The sequence below is a fragment of the Rhopilema esculentum genome, chromosome 15 (assembly GCF_057945365.1).
Source record: "Rhopilema esculentum isolate cy_ngs chromosome 15, ASM5794536v1, whole genome shotgun sequence".
NCBI lineage: Eukaryota > Metazoa > Cnidaria > Scyphozoa > Rhizostomeae > Rhizostomatidae > Rhopilema > Rhopilema esculentum.
In genome coordinates this window covers 5667547-5683692 of record NC_142829.1, presented here as the reverse complement: position 1 = coordinate 5683692, position 16146 = coordinate 5667547, and the positions used below count along the sequence as shown (strand labels likewise).

At 35.9% G+C, this 16146-nt stretch overlaps 1 protein-coding gene across 1 annotated transcript; it reads left to right on the top strand.

Annotated features, from left to right (window-relative positions):
- The first annotated feature begins 74 nt into the window (after nt 1-74).
- LOC135685416 (homogentisate 1,2-dioxygenase) lies at nt 75-15781 on the top strand. The gene is made up of 15 exons (XM_065201352.2): nt 75-167; nt 268-333; nt 943-1031; nt 1268-1373; nt 1615-1665; nt 2142-2233; nt 2938-3052; nt 3330-3429; nt 3986-4110; nt 4831-4935; nt 8371-8497; nt 8904-8956; nt 9997-10125; nt 12670-12812; nt 14432-15781. Exons 1-15 carry the CDS (start codon nt 141-143, stop codon nt 14466-14468), a joined length of 1365 nt encoding a protein of 454 aa, XP_065057424.1. The 5' UTR covers nt 75-140; the 3' UTR covers nt 14469-15781.
- The last annotated feature ends 365 nt before the right edge of the window (nt 15782-16146 follow it).

Here is a 16146-nt window from a genome sequence, read left to right as displayed (position 1 = left end):
GGAATAGTAGGACCATCTTTTAGACAAAAAATAGGAATAGTAGGACAGGACAAAAACAACACACACGCCCATTTTGGCCTCGTATTAGCGACGGCCTAAGCTAGCCACGTTTAAAAAGTTTCGCTTACAAAGGAGACGACATGGGTGAGTTCAAATCGCCGGAAAAGGTAACTGAACCGTGAACATCATATCAATCTAACTACATACTATGTTTTTAATTTAGTGAAGTATTGAGTGATGTTCTAAACTTACTTTTACCTATTTTAGTACTTATCTGGCTTTGGAAGCGAGTTCGCTTCAGAAGCACTGCCTGATGCCCTACCTAAAGGACAGGTAAGTTAGAATTGGTTTCCTTTCGTCAAGATCATTTGAATTATCAAGGATGCACCTGTTGTTGTAATCTTTGCAGACAGCAAAGCAAAGCTTTATGTAATTATTCCGATTTTTTCTTTTTAAAGAAGCATTGTGAATTGATTAAACAACATCGCTTTGTTAACTTCGACCTTTTTTAACCTTTTCGACCTTTTTGACCTTTTCGACAGAAATTCGACAGAAATTCGACCTTTTTGAACCTTTGCATAAAAAGATTGAAATAAAAAGTTAACATAAAATAAGAAATTGGTTAAAACACAATCTTAGTCAACATTTGATGTTTCTTATATATTTTTTACTTTGGTGTTTTGATTAAGGGATTAGTTTCAATGCTTTCGTTTTGAACAAAATTTAAGGTTTCAATACGTATTATGCTTATGAACAGACCCCTAGGCCTACCCTGTGAAGTTGATAGAATCATGATGTAAAAAAAACTAAAATGGACTTAATGAAATGTATTTGTAGCCACAGTAGATAATTTTTGTCAAAGAAAGGAGTGGAAAAGAATGCATCTATTTAATAATGTTAATATGTAATAACTGCAATGGAATCATTGTTCTTGTTTACAAGAATTCACCCCAGAAATGCCCTTATGGTTTGTACGCTGAGCAGCTCTCTGGTTCTGCATTCACTGCACCAAGAAGCACAAATAGGCGCAGGTATTCATTAATTTTGGTTATAATTGACTTTTGTACTGAGACCAAGCATTGTCTGCATAATGAAACTGGATACATATCTATTCATGTACACCTGTGAATAAATGATGCTTTCAGATCCTTCAGAAAAGTCTTGTGGCACCCAGTATTTCATGAGAAATAATGGAAATATCTGGCATTAACATATATTTTGATAAAGATTCTCTTTTTTTGTTTCAATGAAATATTTTCCTTTATAGTTGGTTGTACAGAATAAAACCATCAGTGTGCCACAAACCTTTTGAGCCTTTTCAAGTCAAAAACCTATCGGATAACTGGAAGAACAGACCACCAAATCCAAACCAGGTAAAAAGTGACCTATGAAATATTCAACAAATATATTTTCCATGCATGTTGATTATCTGTATTTAATGTCACATCATATGTTATATTTTTTAACACTGTCACTTGGCATGAATGTTTTTCATTGCTTAGAAGTACTGCTGGACCGTAAACCAATTATTTGCTAAACGTAAGGTGTAGAGTCAGTATTTCATACTAACATATTACATGGCTAATCCAAAATTTACTTGTTATTTGTTTTCAGCTGAGATGGAAACCATTTGATATTCCATCAAATCCAACAGACTTTGTCGAGGTAAGAACACTAGTGTCAATGTTTAATTCACAGTTTAATTGTTTGTGACAAGATATCAAGATTTCCATTAACAAGGCCCAAGTCATATTTTTAAAAAAATTAAGAGAAATTATTAGTGACAAATCTTACAAGCTTGGTTGTTGGATTATACAAAAACTGATGCCTGCCAATAATTCCTAAAATATACTTTCAGTCATCCTTTGAAATATTTCTGTCCTTAAAATTTAGCATAGCATGTGCTCTAGTGCCTAATCGCCTAAATCTAAAATGTTCTAAGTGGTCTTATGGCTTCACTCTAGTTTTATAAATGTATTGAAAATGACCAACTCTGTACTAAAATCATTGATCATTGGTTCCTAATTGACTTATATTTAAAGAGATAATGCAATATTGATTTTATAAAGATGAAGTTGAGATGCACTGCAGATATATCAATAAGAAGTTGCACTTGAATTTTTATTTTTTTATTCTCTTAGGGCATTGCAACTGTCTGTGGTGCTGGGGACCCAAGAATGAGAAGTGGCTTGTCAATAATGGTTTATGTTTGCAACATAGAGATGAAAAACAAGTAGTTTTGTCAGCAATATATGAATATCAATATCAATATATTTGAATAACCATTCATCTCACAATATCATAATATGTTATGTCATAATAAATATTCACGCAATAATCAACTTGTTATGAGGTTTTAAAGTTTCATGAGACAACTAATTCTCACATGAGACAACTATTTTAATTTTTTTAATATAAAATGATTTTAGATTTAGCAAACTACTGCAAATTGATCAGAATGAGATTAGTGAAGAATCCATTGAAAACAAGCAGTATAATAGAATTCATTGGTTCTCATTTGTCTTATTGTAATGTTTAGAATAGAGTAATGTAACTAAATTTTCTCCTGAAATATTTGTCTTCAAGTTTCTGAAACTTTAGGATCTGCAGTGAGGGTGCTGCCATAGCCATATTTGCCAAATTTGTGTATGTCACGAAGCTTTTTGTTCTTGTATTGTTTGAGAAGCTTAATGCTTAATAAGCAGTGTCCTGATCCTTCCTCTCGATGTAACCACACCTCATGATTCCTACGCCTGGAATTACAGAGAGCTCCTCACTTTAAGGGAAAGTTTGATCATGTTGGGGTTTGGAACCAGGGAACCTTGGGTCTGTAACCACTGAGCCATCCGTGCCAGGGAACCAGGGAACCTAACCACTGAGCCATCCGTGCATGTTTTAGTTAGAAAATGATGTATTGTAGTATTTGTTTATTTGCAGATGTTTACAGAATGCAGATGGAGACCTTTTGATAATTCCACAACAGGGCGTGCTTGGCATCACAACTGAATTTGGAAGGATGACTGTGGAGCCAAATGAAATATGTGTTATTCAGGTAAACTTAAAATATTCCTAAACTATCCTGTTTGTTTTGAAGAACCAACATCTAAAAACATAATCTATTATTTATCCTTTCATATTCTGTCATATTCTTAGGATTGCATTTTTGAGCTCAAAGTTGGAAGGGGGCATACATTCAGCAATTGTTTTCTATGATTACAAAAAAAGACCTTACTGAAAATAGGTTCATGCTCCTTGTCACCCTTTTGCACGAATCCTCAATCTCAATCCTCAATTATAAAATATTTCAATCTGATCATTGCCATTTGTAGCAAGGAATGCGGTTTTCTGTGCATGTTCAAGGACCAAGCAGAGGATACATATTGGAGGTTTACGATGGCCATTTTGAACTTCCATGTCTTGGACCAATTGGTATGTTGGCTTTTGAAGATGTTTACTTCATGATCATTTGCCTGATATTTTCATCTGCATATTAATCGGTCTCTGATGACTGCACTTCCAAATTCAGATGTTGGTTCAAGACTTTATTGGAAAAGCTAAAACAACTGCACTGTAAAAAAATTCAAGGCATTCTGAGAAACGTTTTGCTGATTTCAGACAGTTACTGGATTTGCTCTAATAAGGAATGTCCAATGCCCAATTTATAGGGCTTTTTTCTGGTCATTCCTAACAAAGAATAGAACATCTGTGCCAAATTTCAGTTTTATATTATTTTTTTCCGGGTTAAAACGTTTTCATACCTAATTCCACAACACTAATTATTCAGTAATTCCATGTTATTTTTCTTTTATTAAGCTGTTTGGAATAAAAATACCTCTTAATCAGTAGTTGTTTGGCAACTTTTTGCCAAATATCAGCTATAGTGTTTTGTGGAAGAAAATGTTTATTCCTTGCAGCTGTATACATGGGCTAATAGTATTAATATTTTTGTTGTTTTTTGGTGTTTAGTAAATATATTTGATGCTAGGTGCAAATGGATTGGCTAACCCAAGAGATTTTTTGACCCCTGTTGCAAGCTTTGAAGATAAATCTCCTGATGGGGGTTTTGAGGTCATCAACAAATATCAAGGATGCCTGTTCAAGACGGTACAGGTAGAAGACCTCTTTCACCTTTGGTGTTTTATTTCATAACCAAACGTTGAGGGGATCTTGTTGTAAAGATGAGAATTTTGAAGAATTCTTGTTGTTTGGGTCTAAATTTTATGCAAACCAGTCAGTCAAGTCAATTATGAAAAGTGGCGAGATTTAGTTGTGCATTTTTTTAAAAATTCAGTTGCTTCTCAGCCTGTGCTCCTATTGTTTCTTCGTTTTTTGGCTCGATTACAGAAGCTGTTTGATTTTTTAGAATGTATAGCATGGGCTCCGACAAAGGTTTTAAAGTGGGGGGGGGGGGCAAAAGAAAATTTAACACCCATAACAAAAGATATTGATAAAACTCTATTGTTTTGCAAAAAGTGGGGGGGGGGCAAGGCCCCCTGGCACCCCCTTCCTCGAAGGCCCTGTATAGAACTTGTTTCTCATTTCAAGTTTCTTATACCAGGAATGATCGTTTTTTCTTAGGAATCATCTAATTTGATAAAAGTAATTTAGACATGGCAAAATATCACATAAGAAATTCCTAATCATGAAATAACTGGACTCTTTCCTTGTATTTGATGAAATCTGGATTATTTCTATCTTTATCTTTTAAAACGTTTATACATATATGTCACTTGAATTATGTAAATTTAGATTATAATCTATGTATAACTTATCATATTTTTATATACGTCTTTAGCTGTAAATGATTTTCTTAATTTTTCTCGTACCCAGATGCATTCTCCGTTTGATGTTGTCGCATGGCATGGAAACTATGTGCCATATAAATACGATTTGAAGAATTTCAATGTCATAAACACCGTCTCCTTTGACCACTGTGTAAGTGAGGAGTTTCATACAATTTTACAGTAATTATAAAAGACAAGCTGACGTTTTTTAAGTTTTTTGAACCATCCATGTTTGTGTATATGGAGTTGCGTTTTTCAGAGTACTGCGAGACTAAGCAGGCCAATCAATAGCGGCGCCAGCCACTACGCTCTGGGGGGGACTAAACAAAATATTTTAGACCACGCCCCTTTTAGCACCAGAAAACCCCCTTTTACTAACAAGGAACGCAATTTTTACCTGAAGGGAACGCCCATTACTCACTTTTGGCTATGTGAAGGCAGCTTGAAAATCATAGGATTACATCACAAAAAGTACGTTGCCAAAATATTACCCCTCCCCCAACATTTTCTCATTGGATTTAGAAGAAATGCAAAATTGATCCTGCCGAGAACTGGGGGGGGGGGACGTGTCCCCCAGTCCCCCCGTGGCGCCGCTACTGAGGCCAATAAATGCCATGCTTGAAAGTATGCACACGAAAATGTTTTGGGGGTTTTTCGTTACATCCTTCGGCATTTCATTCAGCCATCAAGTTTATTGAAGAAGTTCAACAGATTGATTTCAACAATGTAAATATCTTCCAAGAATGCAAAAAGGAGTGTTGATAATGGGAACTAAAAATTACCTCTTTATCGCAAGCTGAGTGGCTCAGATCATAATTTTGAACTAGCCTCTAAGTTTATAAATCCTTGGAATGATTAAATAAAACCAATATATGTTTTGGGGAAAAGCGGTTTCCCTCTGATTCCGAGCAAACTGTTTAAATATGCATTTTGTCCGAACTTGTTATCAAAGATTGTATACAGCTAATGCTACTTTGATTTCAACAATTTTGGGAAGTAGGTGCTCCAGATTCATTTCTCAATAATTCTGTATTTGTAAACTTGTTGCTGTATAGCTTTCAAGGGTTCTTTTTAAGACACTCAAAAGCTATGCTTGTCAGGCAATGTCCTTTTTGTCCTTCCTCTCGACAGAAAGCTGGTGATTCCAGGCCATAGGGTCCTAACCACTACTTTCCTCATTTCTATGTTTCATAATCACAGCTTCGACAACAATTTCAAATTCAGAAGCGATAAAAGATTGCCTTACTTCATTACTGTTTCACAGCTCTGATTCATCGACTTACTTTTCTTAGCATATTTAAACGCAACGTAATCAGCGGAATTAGAGATTTCCGCTGTTTTTCTAAACCAGTTTTCTAAATGATTAATTAGCAGTTAGTTATCTTAGTTTTCATTTTTTGAATTGTACTGTTTTATTGCTGTTGGGTAGATTATTCTGGCAATAGTACGATGGTTGGTTGCATTGCAAACCATACGAAAATGAAGGATTACTGCCATTATCTCAAGATTGCCAATATCTTAAGATTCATCTGAATTGGCTAAAGTCTTTAGGATTAAGTGAAATGCATAACTTTAGATTAGTCGTGGTTTCGTCCATGATAGCAAAGATTGCAGAAGATCTAGAGAACCTAGCCTGCGTTGCAGACCATATAGAGAACCATGTTAAAGCAAATTAATAAAAAGAATTAAAAATAATTTTTTTAGGACCTAACCTTTAACCGATTAGTTGTGTTGTCCTTTATGTATAGAATCTGACATGTATCCACGTGACACTAAGCTGAGCCAATCCTAAGCTGGATTTACTTTCACGTTTGAACTTATCAAGGTTTATCTGTGTTATTCAGAGATCTAGGACGCCGAACACATATTATCCCGTACACAAAATTTTTCTCATCCAAATTATCTATCCACGTGTAATCTTACAGACAGTTGCTACTGCCGCAAATGCTTATTTAAAGAAACACCCATGCTTTCAAAATTAGTTCAACTGGATTAAGATTTCTGAAAAATTTCTGTCTTAGACGAAAAAGACGAAAATCAAAATAGACGAAAAAAGGGAACTAGCGCTCATTCAATTACGTTTTTTGCTTCCTCGGGAAAGGTGTAGCCCCGGTGGGTGTTGTGGTTTTGGAAAGACCGCGTACATTGTGTTTGTTGGAAGGTCGTAAAATTGGGTCCGGTGGTTTGCTCTCAGAGAGATTTTTGGGTCTTGATAACGAACTGTCAAATGTCAAGTAATGAAGTTTTCTTGCCAAATTGAGGTTTCTGCTGAGGTCCAGTTGAACTAACCCACAACGCGCTGTTGCTGGCTGTTCCATTTCACATTTGAAGGGTTTTTTGAAAAGATGATAAATTAAGCGCACGAGCATTACAGATTTTAGCAGGCATTTTCTAAGGGCCTGTTCACATTACGCCGTTTTCAAATAAAAACAGAGTCAGTCTAATCCGTTTTTGCCTTGCGTTCACACTACTCTGCTATGAAAACGGAGTCGTTTGAAAACGCTAATGAAAACGGATGCTTTCGAATACTGTGCATATTGAATACGCTCCGCTTCCAGTGTGAACACCAAAAACGGATACATTTGAATACGCTAACAACGGCAACAAAATACGTGCTTTCCAGCACACCAAATCTCACAAATTTCGAACTTGAGAATTCACAATGGACTGGTAGCTGTTACAACAAGGTTTTTCACGATTTGCTTTAATTAAATTTCATTCATAATGACGCCAATTTGTTGAGGATTCGTGAACGCCTATTTTCAAAAATGAGGCCACCAACAGCGTTTTTGTTGGAGCGGTGCAAACACTTACTGTATTCAAATCGTATTCATTTGAAAACGGATAAATGTGAACGGACAGCGTTTTCTTCAACGAAAACGGAGCGAAACGAATACGGAGAAGTGTGAACGTAGCCTAATTGTGTAATCTTCCCAGTCCGTAGTGTTGTTATCTTGGTTTGTTTATTATAAGAAGGTATAATTGATTTCGATTTTGCATATTAAAAAGTTTCTGCCACAGGCAGCTGTGATGCGGTAATATGTTTAGAAAGGAAATGTTTCCAAAGCGGGTCTAGGGTAGGAATGAAACACCGATAGAATTGGCAAAACAGCAATGAAATTAAGAAGATAAGTTATGTGGGAAGATATATATGACAATCTCTCTGTCACATCCCCTATATGCCAGCGGTCTTTTGTGTAATTGCATATTTACTTGAAAGAGGGATGCCTTCCTACGATATCATTAATGATTTTAGACATCTGTCGTGAGTCGCCCTTGCACCAGCTATTTGTGTTGGAGTGTGGGCCTGCCAAACAGATGAGAAGGCTGAATTTGAATAAGTCATCTTGATGAATGCTAATATATTATCTTGCAGTGAGCATGTTGGTAAAACAATGTTTTGTAGGAGGCTCTGGGGTTTTATCATAGTAGTGATATCTACTGGCAATGTATAGGACCGCGAAGGAACTTTGGTGCAATAATTTCTTCCCACACATTTTGACTTGTATGTCTCCTATTTCTTATTGAACCTTTATCTGCTAAAAGATTGTTGATACCCTAATAAAGTTATTTTTGTGTCTTTCAGGATCCATCGATCTTCACAGTTTTGACATGCCAGAGCACTAGACCTGGTGTTGCCATTGCAGATTTCGTTATTTTCCCTCCACGTTGGGCTGTTGCAGAACACACATTTAGGCCGCCATACTACCATAGTAAGTTTAATCTTAATTTGATATTGCTTCTCTTCAAAGAGGGGGGAGGGCAATTTGTACCCTGTGAGCGTTTATGTTTGGGTTAAATGCGTTTGTTATATTCAAGTGCTCTTGGTTACCTTACGGTTGTCTGTCAAATCTTAGAATAATGTTTCTTGAATTTTAACAATGTGAGCAGAAAGATTCTGGGGAAAGGTAAAAGTTCAAAAAGTGTCCTAAAACTTGTAATACAGAACGGGTAATTCATGCTGAAATGTCTAAATTTTTGAATCTATGAAATGAATTGAGCTGTTGTCGAAATTGATCCTAGTAAGGTTTGTTTTGAGCCAAAATAGAAAATATTCTACAAAAGTACGCTCTTGTTATTTCGTTTTCATAAAAGTACGGATTTGCTATTTCTTCTTAGGAAATTGTATGAGTGAATTCATGGGATTGATACTTGGAAAATACGAAGCAAAGGTATCTCAGCATTTTGTTTCTCTATAATTTTAAGTTTTTAGTGAATGTAATTCCTTCAGTTAAACAGGTAGACCTTCCAGAAACTTTCAGTTTGATTCCCGTTTCTTTGTAAGAGTAGCTACATCATACAAATTAGGTTTCGCAGAAATGCCAAGGATTCGCACAAGAGCCAAGGAAACCATGGTGCTTTTAGGTCGGGGCGCTAATCAGACTTTAGGGGTAACCAACACTGTCATTTCACCGTATTGGCATCCGTCTGAGTGTATCCAAAAGCACGCTCGAATGCAAAATGATTAAGGCGTTTCTACACATTGCAGTTTTGCTTTAATTTATATGGCAGAGGTTGATAGAAATTGACACTTATACAGGGATCGTAACACTAATTAAAATCTCCAGAGGCATGATGCTTATGATGCCACCTCTACTTATGTTGCTGAGCTGAACGATTCCTGTGCCCCTCCAGAACCTCTTTACGATATTCTGAGCCTCCTACCGGTGCCACCAATGGTCAATGGCCTTGTCTGGGATATTTTCCGCTGAAACACGCAGGTAGAAGTAAGACATTTCACGGGAGAATCAATCGAGTATGATGTAAAAATATTTGGAATGTACCGCTGTTTACTGCAGAAGTTGCTGGCATAAATTTTCGTTTTTCGGTCGCGAAATTTCTATGGGCTTAACGTTTGATGCGAAGTAAGAATAACATCACATCTCGGTATATAGGATATAATTAAGCAAGAGTGTTGATATAAGATTCCTTAATCAGTTTGGTTTATTCCTTGAGCTCTCTTTCTTGCTATTTCCTTATGACCTCACTGTTTGGCCTTTCCATAACATTCCATCTTGCAGTCTGTCCATATTTTAAGCGTTATAATCGTTGACCTAGGAAGCATTTCAAAAGTACTGTAGCCAAAAATGGGCAAATAGGTACTTTGCCTGATTTGCCTGACTTTGCCTGAAGAGTGACCCCCAGTCCCTACGTCTATGCCTATGATTAGGCGCTAGAGTTGAAATTAAGTAATGCGTTCTATGTTTTTCAGGAGGAAGGATTTCAGCCAGGGGGTGCAACCCTGCATAGCATGATGACTCCACATGGTCCTGATGCCGACTGCTTTGATAAGGCATCAAATGGCAAGTTAGAGCCAATGAGAATCGCCGATGGAACGCAGGTAGGACGAGCTTTTCCCCGCTTCAATTCAGGCACCAGCAACCAATCTATCTATTTATAGTTACACCAGTAGCTTCGCGCGCTCATTAGCACCCATTGTTTATGTGATTATTGAGAGATCTATCAATGAAACAACCATACTGGTGCGAATTTGTTTCATGTAGAATGGACTGATTTGGCCACGTGAGTAGCAGGTAGCTGCGCGAAACCTTAAAAGTGCAGTTACATTTACGCGCGGCAGCACGAGTTTCCCACCCGTTGCTGCTCTTTAAATCATTTTGCACTGTATGCCTGAAATTTGCATTGTGCATACTCGTAAAAAGTTTGTCGTAATTTGGAATTTCGTTGAAGGTATCTGTAACAAAATGTTTGACGGGAGACCGTACTATGTTTTGTTTTTGCTAGAAAATAAAGAGAACGTGGTTATAATGTTAAAAAGAGCTATATTAACAACGAAATAGAGAAGAAACAATGTCCATGCTCCTATCAATTACACTCAATTCTCAGAACAGTTGTAGTGGGAAATGTGGATAGCTCCTGTTAACCAAATTGTTACAAGGTCTCTGTCCCAGCAGTAAAAATCTGCATCGTAGAAGCCCATTTTTTGGATTAAACTGCAAAGCTTCTAATAAAGGGAATGTATTTTGTGAAAAAGTCTTATGAGTTTCTTATAAAATTCAGTTTCGTATAAGATGAAGAAAATAGCAGGATGTAAGATACCGTAATGCAAAGATTATACGTTTGGGTTTCTAATATGAGTACTATAACAGAATGGTAAATAACGAGGGTTGCGAAATGTATATAGGTGAAGTCACATGAGTAAGAAGCAAACAAAGTATGGTGGTACCCTACAAGGAGCAGCTTCGAAAGTAATCACAATTAAAAATTTTGAAAGAAAGTAATAAATTTTCAACAGACCATCGTTTTGAATACAATGCTTTGTTTCTGTAAAATTGCTTCTCCGATGCATTGTTTTTCACAAACCACTGCTCTTAATAAGCTCTTATAAGAAAATGGGGAAAAATTTTATATGTTGGTACATAACTTTGAAAAATCACCCTGCACTTTTTTATGAGTGAGTTTCGGTGGTATTTTACTATATTGTTCATCATTCTTTATGACCATTGCAAATTCCACAACGGAAACATTTCTTGCATAAATAAAAATATTAATTGGTCAGTTTCAACTTATGAACTTTCAATTCCCCTTAATAATAGTCTCTCAAATTGCTTTATTTTTTGCAATAATCCGCTTGTGGAAATAATTTAGTAAATGATCAGTGTTTGTTAAGGCCAATTTCTTTTCGCAGTTTCCGATATGACTTGTGTCTTCTTGTTGTTTCGGCCATCGATGTTGCTAAGTAAAATATGATAGCAGCTAGGAATTTCGTTTAAGACATTTTGCTTAAAAGCTTTTTTCGATTTCAGCAATCAACTGCTTTTTGCTTATTTAGATGATTGCTTAAGGCTGACACATTGTTTCTATGGCGATTTTTCTTCTCTTAACTTATCCATGTACTCTGTTTTCTTTTTCGAAATAGCCTTTCGTGTTCACGTGACTTTCACTGCCAACAGTCAAACCTTTCATTGAAATGCCATCCATATTTCCTGCCGTTTATGCCAAGCCTTATTTCAAGCAAGAGAAAATTTAATATAAATCTCATTTCTAATTTGTGTGATAGGTATGGAATTAAACTCCATATAAATTCATTTCACCTAGTCGATGAAGTGTGCTTCTTTTATCTTTTATTTTTTATATGTAATTTCTTATTGTAATCTCTAATCAAAAACAAAACTAATTTTGATTCTACAAAATGACATAAAAAACCATAATGAACCCCCAAGCTTTGCTAAAAGGTTTCTATTGAATGTTGAAATAAGGGCAACAATTACCTGCAGCGTTTTCCCTTGAGGCGTATTTGCCAAAAAATTATAGATTAAAAATGCATGAATGCTGTAAGGTTTCTTATTGCTTGATAGCAAGCCACAACTCAATAATATGACTGCCACGTTTACGGTTACGTGAATATTTCAGTGTTAAGGATTGAGCAGTGCTTCCACTTAGAAATTTTTATCCTTTCTTCGGAAATTTTAGCCGATTAGTAAGAAATAAAAAGAAATTAGAATTTAGAATGGATTTGAAAGGATTATTGAATTTGGACTACATAACCTCAAAGACTTCTGGATGTATGAATTCATTTAATTGTGTTAAAACTGGCTGAGGTATGGGAACATGAGCAAGTCCCCGTCAAGTCACAGTAATTTTGTCATTGCCTTAAATTTGATGGACCATACCAAAAGGTTTCTTGGAAATTTGGTTGAGAAAAAGTGGATGCACTGCGGCTGATGACTGTTTATTGAAACAAAAGTATATGAAATGGTGGTCTCATTTTATTCCAGAAAATTATATACGATTTTATATTTGCAAGTTTATTTCAGCAAATAATTCGTTGCTTGCCACATTAAACTATTGATGGTGGCACCTCTAATTGTCCCTCCGTTGATGTTTAAAGAATGCTCATAGTTCAAATCTTTTCTTCCAAAAGGCCTTCATGTTTGAGACTTCTTTAGGTCTCTCGTTAACTGAATGGGGAGAAAATACATGCCAGAAGATCGATGCTGATTACTTTAAGTGCTGGCAGCCATTGAAGAAGAATTTTAACCCAAATTGGAAGCTCGGAGATGATGAGTAAGTCATAAATTATAAATATTTAGATGAAACGCAGACATTTGAATCCCGTTTGCTATGAAGCAGCTCTTTTTGTACAATTATTTATGGCTGCTTTTCACATTACCAAGCAATAGGGGTATTCTTCATGAAAATTTGTTTTTAACAACTCGAAACCTGAAAATGGCGTTTTCCTAAGTTTCTATTCTACTTTCACCAGTCTTTCTGATAAGAATAATGTTTGCAGTAGCAATAAACGAGTTCAAAACAATACATGAAGTTTTTTTCGAGTAACGAAACCTGTTGGGAAACTTTCAAGTAATCCTTAGTTTGGTATGAAATCAAACTCTTCTTTGCAGCATGAGTAAATACGTTTATCAAAATTCACATTGCTGAGATGGGCTAATCTTGGCTTGTGGAGTCTTTGTCTTGCTCGTCTCTGTTTAGACATCACGCTAGAAAGCAAGAGGTTTGCACATCCTTTCGACAGTAGACAAGAAACAATTAAATCTTTTATGCTTTATTAACACAGTATCGAGAGAAAAAAGATATGTTAAATGATTGTACAAACGGTAACCAAAATAATTACTACGTCTAACACGATTTATTGTTAGAATTCAGTTTGCTTTGTTGTTGGTAAACCTCGAAATTTAGTTAATTTCAATGAATGCAATGCTAGCTTAAGTAACAATGCTTATGATTAGGAAAATTGAAGAGGATTCAGGGAATTTTAATTCGAAAATGAAAATGTTTATTGGAGAGCCGAGAAGCATTTTTGTTGACTAAGAATGAAAAGTTTCTCTCAGTTTAGGGAGTTGCTACTGTTATTTGCACAATAACCTTCAAAGATTAGCTTTTTATTGATTCCTCTTAGTAAAGTCTTGATAAGAATAGGATTATCTGCAAAGCAGCCGTTAAGGAAAGGGAAGATCTGTTACTAGGACCTTCAGAATAACAACTGTGAATAACTGCTTTCTCAAAGATGCGTATCTTGAACGCCTCGTGTTAGTCTTGGTGTATGCATAGCGTTAACTTGCTTATAGGTAAGTAGAGAGCCCTCTATGGGCCTACTAGATAGCAGATGCCCCTTTTAAATAACTCTTCACAGGGTGCTGCCATGCACTTTCCATTCACGCTCTTTTATAGGTTTCATAAGAAGCTTATTTTCACACAAATTTATCAGGGAAAGATGTATCTATAAATCGATGTTGTTTATGCATTGCTCGTCAGTTCATATAAATATATTGAAACGAGGCTCCATAACATTAGGAGAGTGATTTGCTGTTTGAGACATAAAGTACTGTCTGCAAAGAGATATGATATTATCCTATTTAAATGCATGTTTGCGCTTTTTTTGAAGAAAAAGTCTTGACTTTAAGATAAACATCAATTGGCTGTTTATCCATTGACGTTAAGGACACAACTTTTCGCGCTCTTTTTAAGCATGGGAAAGAAGAGGAAAGACTGAAATCAAAACGAAATAATTTTTCCCGAAAAACACATCCCTCTAAGAACATAAAGTTTCACTTTGATACTTTCAACCATCATTATGAATTTCTTTTATATTAATCTCCGATTCATTCTATCTTCATAAGAACATTCGTGACTGTGTCTACTAACCTCTTTTTTCTCCTTTTCAGAAGTCAAAGCAAAGCCAAGATGTCTTATTCCGTTTGAGGCTTGCATTGTCTGAGTGACTTGTGCACTATCCTTGTAGATTATTTTAGTATTTATTGATGGCATAATAGTAGCAAGTTTATCTTGATATTCTTCTTTTAGGGTTGATAAATCATATGGAATTTGCAGAATTTCTGGAAAGTATTTAGATAACTAAACAGTGGCATTGAGTGTGGAATTGTGTAGAATATTGGTACTGGCATTTAGGCAGCAGACTGTTGTATCTTCAAATGTAAGAATTAAGAATTTCCCCCCTCCCAGGAGAAGTCCATAACAAAGCATATGCCTGCAATGCCCGATAGTTATTGTATGTTTTGTTTTGTTGGCAGTGAAATAGTTTCTTAACTATTAACCTTCAGTATGTTTTTAATCAAAATAGTTTTCTTTGGGTAACCGATTTGTCTCAGCCAGCAATGTTTTGCGACATTGTCAAATGTAGAGTGAGAGATGTCGACTGTGCTCATTGAAATTTTGTTGTTGTGTTTAAGCGTCTATTTAGCTCTTCAGTTATCGTCCCCATTGGCTTGTATACCGTTTTGGGGGTATCAGGTATTTTGGCGTGATTGCATAATCGGCGTATTTTCGATGCGTGGATTCGTGAAACAAGTTTTTATTTGCGTGAATTCGTAAATAGACATTCTCGCCTGACCTGTGAATCAGCTTTACTCATGGCGTCACTGCGTGAAAATGAGTTCTGGAAAGCGAATTTCGAAATGGAGTGCTTTCGTTTTTTACAAGCAGAAAGACGGATAAAAGTCTCTATTATTCCAATGCCATTTATTATCCCAGAGCTTCTAGGGGGCGTGATCGTGACATTTAATTTCCAGTACTGTGAAAAGGTGATTTTGCCTTGTCTTGTTGGTAGCTTTTTAATGGATTTGTCCCAATGAATGAACTGCAATTGAATATCAATCCTTTTTCTGCTTCATGCTAGCACTGCAAATGTGGGCGGGCAATAGGGTCGAAGCCAAACAGTTTTTTTGGAGAGATAAGTGTTTGCTCAACTTCGCTTTCACTTAACTCAAGAAATTGTTTCTAAAGTTGCCTTGAACACGCATGCTGGCTTTGATTAAGTTATTTTCTTTTGCCTAGTTTCGAATCTTTTCCCTTGTCTAGTTTCCAACCTTTTTCGTTCAATATATTGAAAATTGGGCGATCAAGATTAGAGCAGACAGAAAATTACAGTGACTTGATGGGGACAGAGCTTGTGCTCATGTTTCCACATCACAGCCAGACGTTAACACATTTAACTGATTTTGCACATTAAGGGATCTTTCATGTTCTGTGATCTAAATTCAAGCATTTAAAAACAGCCTTTTGTAATGTCATAGCAATTCTACGAAAGTTATTAATCATGCGGAGGAGATTCCATTGTCATTTTTTTCATTTCTTTATTATAAGTTGGTGTATACAAAATAGCTGCAACGGCTAATTAAAACCGACGAACTAAACTAAAACAACATAAACGCTGTTTGAATTTGACAAGTTTTCATTAACCTCTCACTGATTAAAAATGCAATTTTTCATTCTTTTAAACGCATTTCAACAATTTCCTCTCAGTTTCGTTGAAAATCCTTCCAAGTTCCTTTATATTCAAAATTCCTTCTTCTTTTCCTTCCAATCGGCTGAAATTCCCCAAAAAGGATGAATCCTCCCAAGTGGAAGCACTTGGGTGCAG